This window comes from Miscanthus floridulus, chromosome 1 (genome assembly GCF_019320115.1).
Source record: "Miscanthus floridulus cultivar M001 chromosome 1, ASM1932011v1, whole genome shotgun sequence".
Classification (NCBI taxonomy): Eukaryota; Viridiplantae; Streptophyta; class Magnoliopsida; order Poales; family Poaceae; genus Miscanthus; species Miscanthus floridulus.
Genome location: NC_089580.1, coordinates 119,533,793 through 119,542,817, shown reverse-complemented (window position 1 = coordinate 119,542,817; position 9,025 = coordinate 119,533,793). Strand labels below are relative to the sequence as shown.

Genomic DNA, 9,025 nt, shown 5'->3' with positions numbered 1-9,025 from the left:
GGCATTCCTGTAAATATTTGAACTCAAATTTGAATTAAAACAATTAAAAATCTGAATTTAAATGTATTTTGGATTGGGCATACTATTTCTGGAAATTACAGGGGCCTAACCGAATAAAAATAGGGCGGATTTGTAATTATTTTGAACTAAATCGGACTGCGGGTTAATTCACTAAAAACTGAGGGGTTGTTTTGTAAAACAGGCGCGACTGACTGCGTTTTGACCAGGGCTGCTGGCTTGGCTGACACCTGGCGTGTTCCGGTTGGTGCGGTGCACCATGTGGAGTGGACCAGCGCTGACGCGGCACCGTGGACCAGGTCCATGGGTCCACGGTGGACCGGTCATGTACCGAATAGGTACGTTTTAATCTCAACCGTTCACCTAAGATCTAACGGCGCTAGTTCGTAGGCATGGAGTGATCGCCGAGGAAGACACAACCGACGGCGGCGCCATGGGTGCCGGTACCTCAAGCTCACCGATGACGCGGGTACGGGTGACTCCGGCCACCCCAGACCAATCTAAGGGCACCTAAATGATCTACAAGTAATCGCGAACTCGTTCGGATGAAAATTGAGAGCGAGGATCACGCTGGAGTGGCGTCCCACGGCGGTACCATGGCCGATGGCTCGGATGCTCGCTGCTACGGCGTCCTAGCGCACGGAACAGCGATTGGGAGGCACAGGAAGCGTTGGGAGCTCACCGCGATGCGTATGGCGGGGAGCGCAGCGTCTGGGAGGGCTCGATGGGGCAGGTCGACGGCGGTGGCGACGTCTGGAGAGAGGGAGGGCATGGGTGAGATGAAATCGAAACAAATCATGGCTGAAACATGAAATCAAAGGTACCTATGGCTGATTCGAGTCACGGCGAATCTCACTGGCACATCGGCGACGAGGATTCGGGCACCGGGGCAGCGGGCCACGGGCGACAGTAGATAGCTCCGGCGGCGGTCAGAGAAAAGAGAGAAGGAGGGCGTTGATCTCGGTGCTTTATAGGTGGGCGGGCATGGCGTGGAAGGAAGGGGGAGCGGGGCACAGTGATTTTAGGGCTTTCCATGCAGGTGCGGCGGGCCGGCAGCTTGCCATGGGAGCAGCGCCATCGGCGGGGCAACGGAAGGAAAGAAGCAGGGGAAAGAAGAAGGAAAGGAAGAAGGGGTCGAGGTCGACTAACGAGTGGGACCTGGGTCACAGCGAGGGAGAAATGGCTTGCGGGCAGCTGACGTGCGGGGCCAGCGTCGCAGCGGGGAGAAGAGAAATGGTTGCGGGTGAAGGCAAGCGGGCCGCAGCCTTGCACGTGCGAGCGGTGCGGAGGAAGGGCTGGCGCGCTGAGCGGGCCGCAGCGCCGAGTAGCGAGCCGCCAAGCAGTGGGCCGGTGACTTGCGCGCGAGGGAGGAAGTGGGAAATAAAACAGCGGGCCGGAGCCAGCAGCGTAGTGAGAGAGAGAAGGGAGGCGCGTGCAGGCGGCTGACGGGCGACGCAGTGGGCACGGGGAAGCTGGGCCACGGGCGGAAGAGAAGGGATGGGCGCGGGACTGGGCTAGGCGAGCAGCGGGCCGAGGCCAGGAAGAGTAGGCCGGGCGCGTGAGGGAGGGAAGAGAGGGGGAAGGGACTGGGCCGGCCAAAACCTATGCTGGGCTGGTTCCGAGGTTGGGCCAAAAATAGAAAGAAGGGATATTTTTCCAATTCAAAATCTTTTTCCTATTTAGTTTTCAAAGCCAATTCAAATGTAAACTAAATGCAAATTCAAATAGAGTTTGAACATATTTTTCAATTCCAATAAAAGTGAGCAATTTTGGTAAGTTTCCAAAAATAACTTTTTAAATTCTTACATTTTCCAATTCCAAGCTAAATTCAAATCCAATTCGAGTTTGGTTTCAAATATACTTTCCCATTCAATAAAAATGGACAATTCTATTAAGCTTTCCAAGATAAACTTTACAACTTTAAAAATACTTTTATTTTTCAAATTTTCTTTTCTTTCTTTTCTTTTATTTTCAAAGCCATTTTCAAACCCTTTTCAAAAACATTCCAAATTACTTTGGAGTTTGGATCACACCATTCATCACAATAAATAAAATGCAACAGCATGTATGCTCACACATGTTACTACCTTATGTTGAATTTTAAATTAATGAAAATTTTTATTTTCCTATATTTCATTTGCAAAAAAATTCATAAATAAATTATTTGAACTCTATTTCAAAAGAGGCAAATTTTAGGGTGTTACATCCACAATGTCGCCCAGATCATCATCTTGGAAGTATTTGGGTTGGCGCCGAGCACCAGCACGCCCGCCATCTGACTGGCGGAGGTCTCGGACAAAGTTCGGGCACTTATCTCCGATGGGATGTTCTATGGGACGTCGAGGGTGCTGACTTCGGTGGCGACGCACCACTCAGACCTGGACTTCACCACCATTTGCAGCAGGTATGCTGATGGCTAGAGCCCAGACGCCATCCATGCGCTCGTGGAGAGCTTTCTGCCATATGCACAGTTGGTGGCAGAGCAAGTCTCCACACATTGGGTGATGGAGGCTCACTGTGCGAGCATAGCTAAAGGCGCACGCCAAGAGGACATTGCTCAGCCTATGGATGGAGTGGAGCTCGGGTTGGAAGCGAACATCACCCCACCTCCGATCGAGCCAAACATCGTCTGGCCAGAGAGTGAGCCGCCCCTACCTTCGCCGGTCGCATCGTCAGCCGATGCCGTCGGGCGGCCACAGTAGTATTTAGAGTAGAAGTAATTAGCACATGTAAAGGATAAGTTCATGTGGAAGCCCCTGTGTGAATAGTTGTATTGATGAATACATCAATTTTTGTTTTGTGATGAATCACTTTGTAAGGGGAAGCTTGTCCCATCCGTTCCTTGTTTTTACCCTAGCATAGCTCTATTTTTATCCTTTCTTTTTCACACCTGCCCTTTCGTCTTGTAGGCTGCAACCTTTAGAGCCTAAGCATGGCCTATGAGGCTCAGCTGCTCATAACCATAGGTAGTGGTGGGGTGCAATCGGTCGGAATGTTTAAAGCAAAGTCATGTAGGGTAATTAAAGGAACGGACTACCCTTTCGTTTAGGGAAAAAAGGTATTTACCATATGATAGTAAAAATGAGAGGTGGTATCGCACCTCCATGGAGCCCCCGAGCGACCCGGTCTGAAAGTGTTCAAGCCAGGGTGCTTTGTAGGAGCGAACATGAATGAAAGAAAGAGGTAAGACCAAATTTTAGGGGAAGAAATGACGTAACTATTCGATGTTCCAAGTGTTGGTGAGAACGTTGCGTTGTCATCCTTCAGTCGGTAGGCACCCAGTCGGATCACTTTAGTCACCGTATAGGGTCCTTCCCAAGGTGGAGAGAGCTTGTGTTTCTCCTTGGTTGATTGAGTCCTTTGAAGCACGAGGTCTTCGACCTCGAGGATTCTCCCTTTGATTTTGCTTTTGTGGTACCCGCCGAGAGTTTGCTGGTAGTGAGCGGAGCAAATTACGGTCGTCTTGCGAGCCTCCTCGAGCAGGTCAACTATGCCTTGTTGAGCCTCCATGGCTCAGTCATGGTCGAAGGCCTTCACTCTTGGGGCGCTATGGTCGAGGTCGGATGGCAGCACTACTTTAGCTCCATAGGCTAGGAAGAAGGGTGTGAACCCTATGGATTGGTTTAGGGTCATTCTTAGGCTCTAGAGGATCACTGGGACCTCTACAACCCATTGCCCAGTGTACTTGTTGAGTCGGTCAAAGATGCATGGCTTAAGTCCTTGGAGGACCATGCCACTGGCACGCTCGACCTGACCGTTAGTACATGGATGTCCGACCGAGGCCTAGTCGATCCTGATATCGTATCTATCACTAAAGTCTAGGAACTTCTTCCTAATGAAGTTAGTTCCATGGTTAGTGATGATATAGTTAGGAACACCAAACCGGTAGATGATGTCGAGGAAGAACTTGACTGCCTCTTCCGAGCGGATGTTGGTGATGGGCTTGGCCTCTATCCACTTGGTGAATTTGTCGACCGCTATGAGCAGGTGAGTGAAGCCGCCTAGGGCCTTTTTGAGGGGTCCTACCTTGTCGAGGCCCTAGACCACGAACAGATAGGTGATGGGGATGGTTTGGAGCTCCTATGCTGGCAAATGAGTTTGCCGAGCGTAGAACTGACATCCTTCACACCTATGGATGACCTCCTCTGCATCTCATAGTGTGGTGGGCTAGTAAAAACCATAACGAAAGGCTTTTCTGACCAACGACCTTGGGGCCACATGGTGTCCCAAGATTACGGCATGGACCTCGAGGAGGAGCTGCTTGCCTTGGTCGGTAGGGATGCAGTTCATGGTTACTCCTGACGGACTTCATTTGTAGAGTTTGTTACCAATTGCGATGAATGTCTTGGCATGTTGAGCGATTCATCACACTTTAGTCATCTCTGGTGGGAGAACATCCTTGAGGAGGTAGGCGAGTAGCGGCGCTTGCTAGTTGGCTTGATCGAGTGCCACCATGGCAACGTTGGCAGGCGATGTTGTCGCAGAGGTACCAGGGTCAGAGCCCCCGAGCGCTGGGTCAGCATCGGGGTGTGTCTGGATCGGACCTTCTAGGATGCAGGCAGATGGTTCATGAAGGTCATTGATGAAGACCCCGTCTGAAGATAGAACCCACCTAGCAGCCAATTTTGCAAGAAAATCGGCGGCATCGTTGTCTTCGGGGGACATGGTGTAGCTCGATCCCCTAGAATATATCCTCAAGGTTGTGCACCTCTTAAAAGTATGCTACCATGAGGGGGCTTCTATAGGAGGACTCCTTCATGACCTGGTCGATGACTAGCTCTGAATCACCATGGACATAGAGCTGCATGGCGCTGAGATCGATGGTGATGCACAGTCCGTTGATGAGGGCCATGTATTCTATAGCGTTGTTTGAGGCCAAAAAGTGGAGGCAGATTATGTAGCGGAGCCTACTCCTGTCTGGAGAGATCAGAACCACTCTAGCCCTTGAGCCGGGTGCCATTATGGACCCATTGAAGTACATCATCCAGTACTCATGGGTGATGTTTGGAGTCGGTAGCTAGACCTCCATCCATTCATCGACAAAATCCACGAGAGCCTAAGACTTAATAGCAGTATGGGGGATATACTTGATGTCATGGCCCATTAGCTCAAGTGCCCACTTGGAGATTCATCCCATGGCATCGCGGTTGTGGATGATGTCTTTGAGCGGGTATGAAGTGACGACCGAGACTTTGTGGTCGGTGAAGTAGTGCAGGAGCTTCTAGGTCGCCATCAGCACGACGTATAGGAGTTTTTGCACCTGAGGGTACTAGACCTTGGGGTCAGTGAGTACCTCCCCGATGAAGTATATGGGTCGTTGGACCTTAAGGTGGTGTCCTAGCTCCCCCCTTTTGATGACTAGGGCGACGCTCACCACGTGGTTGCTTGTCGTGATGTAGAGGAGGAGGGGTTCTCCCCATTTGGGAGCAACGAGGATTGGGGACAATGTCAATGACACTTTGAGGCTCTCCAAAGCCTACTGTGCCTCCTTAGTCCAGATGAAGGTGTTTGTCTTTTTGAGGAGCTTGTAGAGAGGCATTCCCCATTCGCCGAGTCAAGAGATGAATCGGCTTAGGGCGGCCAAACAGCCGGTGAGCCTCTATACGCCCTTGACATTGTGTATGGGACCCATGTTGGAGATGGCCTTGATTTTTTCAGGGTTGGCCTCGATACCGCATTCGGACATGATGTATCCAAGCAGCTTCCCCTTTGGAACCTCAAAAATACATTTTTCAGGATTTAATTTGATGTTGAACCTTTAGAGGTTCATGAATGTCATGGCCAAGTTTGCGATCAGGTTGCAAGCTTGAGCTGTTTTGACCACTATGTCATCAACATAGACGGTGATTGTTGGTTTTGGCCACTTGACTTGGTCAGGCTAATCGAGTGGATCGATTTGATCAGTGAAGCATTGTTGCATGCACCATAGATAGGTGGCGCCAGCGTTCTTTAGACCAAAAGGCATGGTTATGTAACAATATGAACCAAATGGGATGATGAATGAAGTTGTGAGTTGGTCAGACTCTTTCATCATGATCTGGTGATACCCTGAGTAGGCATCTAGAAAGGAGAGGATTTCACATCCTAAGGTGGAGTCGACTATCTGGTCTATGCGTGGTAAAGGAAAATGGTCCTTCAGACATGCCTTGTTGAGGCTAATATAATCAACACACATTCTCCATTTCCTAGTCTTGTTTTTAACAAGAACAGGATTGGCAAGCTAGTCGGAGTGGTATACCTCTTTGATGAATCCGGCTGCTAGGAGCTTGGCGACCTCCTCGCCTATGGCCCTACGCCTCTCATCATCAAAGCGATGCAGGCATTGCTTGGCGTACTTTGAGCCTAAGATGAGGCATAGTGCATGCTCAGCGACCTCCCGCAGTATGCCTAGCATGTCGGAAGGTTTTCATGTGAAGACATCATGATTGGCACATAGAAAGTCGGTGAGCTCACATTCCTATTTGGCCAGGAGCTAGGTCTCGATTTGCACCATCTTGGTTGGGTCGGTGGGGTCGATCCCCATGGCCTTGGTCTCCTCAAGTGGGCGGAAGGCAGTCGAGGAGGTTGGCTTGTTGCAGTCTGGAACTACTAGGGTCGACAACTCCCTGAGCCATGAGAACTCAGAAGAGTTGATGCTGGCAGTGGCGAGCTCGTAATGCTCACGGTCGCACATATAGGCATGCGAAAAGGTGCTACCCACAGTGATGATGTCGTTTGGTCCCAACATCTTCAACTTCAGGTAGGTATAGTTAGGGACCACCATGAACTTGGCATAGCATGGCCGCCCCAAGATGGCGTGGTAAGACCCTAGGAAGTCCACCACCTCGAAGGTAAGTACCTTCGAGCAAAAGTTGGCTTGGTCGCCAAACATGACGGGTAGGTTGATCTGCCCAAGTGGGTGTGCCTGTGTCCCTAGGATCACATCGTGGAAGGGAGAGCTCACTGAGCGGAGCTCTGACCAGGGGATGTGCTTGGCATCAAGGGTGTCGACATAGAGGATGTTGAGGCCGCTGCCTTCGTCCATCAACACCTTGGTGAGGTGCTTCTTGCGGATGATGGGGTCGATGAGGAGTGGGTAGTGACTCGATCTAGTGATGTGGGAAGGGTGGTCCCTCTGATCAAAAGTGATCGGAGATTCCAACTAGTGAAGGAAGGAGGGGACGACCATTTCAGCGACGCATGCCTCTCTATAGCACACTTTGTGCTAGCACTTAGACTAGATGGCATCAGATCCCCAAAGATCATGATGCATTCCTTGGGGTCAGGAAAGCTGTCCCCATCCTTGCCCACTATGCCTCCTTTCTTGGCTACTGCCTCCTTGCCCTTTTCTTCTTTTGGCCTATTGGCCTGTCATAGGAAGCGCTTGAAGAGCTTGTAGTCCTTGTAGAGGTGCTTGATGGGGTAAGCATGGTTAATGCATGGGCTATCCATGAGCTTGTTGAAGTGGTCAGGCTAGCCCTGCTAGGCCTGCTTGCCCATGCGATCAGTCGCGGTGACCAACACGGAGTTGGCCAGTCAGTGCCAATCCTTCTTGTTCTTTTTGCCCCTCTATGTGGAGGGGCCCTCATCTTGGTCCTCACGCTTGGCCTTGCTCTTGTCTTGACCTTGATTGCTATAACCACCTCCTCACCAGAGGTGTGGTTCGTGGCAACATCGAGTAGGTCGCGGGTGGTATGGGGTTTTAGGCAACCAAGCTTGTGGATTAGGGACTCGCAGGTTGTCCCTGAGAGAAATGCGCTGATGATGTCTGCATCGATGACATCTAGAAGGGAGTTGCATCTGTTTGAGAACCTATAGATGTAATCTCACAGGGACTCGTTGGGCTCCTGCTAGCAGCTCTTGTAGTCCTAGGAGTTCCTAGGGTGGACATACGTCCCTTGGAAATTCCCGATGAAGATCCTCTTGAGGTATGCCTAGTCACTGATGCTATCGTGCAGGAGGAATTCGAGCCATGCTCAAACATGTTCCCCTATGTAGATGGGGAGGTACTGAATGATGAAGTGGCCATCATCCACTCCTCTAGCTCGGCAGGCGAGCCTAAAGTCTTCGAGCCATAATCGGGGTTTGTCTCCCCAGTATACTTAGCGATGTTGGTAGGTGGTCGAAAGCACTGTGGGAACAACATTCTCTGGATGTGTCAGCCAAAGGACCATGGTCCTGGGCCATCCGGGCTAGGACTCTAGTCATCGAGTTGGTGACCATGCCTAGGGTGCGTCTCGCTACTGCCCTCGATGGTTCGGTCGAAGCCCGCACTACCTGCTCTCACCACCACCCGATGGACATCACCATCATGCTGGGCCTGACACTGGTTGTTGATGATGCTACAAGCATCTTGGTTTGGCCCGAGGCATTTGCGCAAAGGTGGCTAGTGTGGAGCGGGCACCGAGTTAGGCCATGGTGCAGCTACGACCTCCTGTTCCGTGCCCGGTGACTGTAGTGGTGAGCGGACGGAGCGATGTGTCTGGTGCATCCCTGCTCCCCTAGTGGGGAGAGATGCCACAAGTCGGTGTCATGACGCGGAGCTCTCCGCCTATTGAATGGCAGCAGTTTCCACCAGTGCCTGAAGGTTTCGGTGGACCGCCTGTTCCTGGGGGTCGACAGGCTCTAGAAGGCCGTGCTGGAGCATCACCGCGGCAGCGATGTTCTAGCCAGCTCGAGCAAACTGTGGGGGGTTGTTCCCCCATCCATGATGTTGCGCTAGACCTGGTGAGCACAACCCCAGCTGCTGCTCGCTAGGTTACACCCACACGGTGGAGCATGCTACGCCGGTGTAGGTGGCAGCTGGTTCTATCGCCTTTGTCGTAGCTCCTTGCCATGCTCCTTTGCACACGTGAGGTCCTTTGCGCGACAGTCTAGAGGGGTGTGGGTCTGTAGAGACTCTGCCACCATCGGTGGTTGTCCCGGAGCATCCGCCATGGCGCACTCCTAGGACAGAGGGTGGCTAGGTGCTATGATGTCACCGATGCTAGAGCCATCGCTCTCAATATCGTCATCCATGAGGTCATGA

General features: G+C 51.5%; 1 protein-coding gene across 1 annotated transcript; it reads right to left on the bottom strand.

The window, feature by feature from the left end:
* Positions 1-6,490: 6,490 nt before the first annotated feature.
* Positions 6,491-7,042, bottom strand: LOC136462240 (uncharacterized). Its single transcript, XM_066461372.1, has one exon. It carries the CDS (start codon positions 7,040-7,042, stop codon positions 6,491-6,493), a length of 552 nt encoding a protein of 183 aa, XP_066317469.1.
* Positions 7,043-9,025: the final 1,983 nt, after the last annotated feature.

Bases quoted from the DNA above. Each gene is read 5' to 3' on its own strand.
- LOC136462240 (XM_066461372.1), bottom strand. From the start codon at position 7,042: ATGGACGAAGGCAGCGGCCTCAACATCCTCTATGTCGACACCCTTGAT.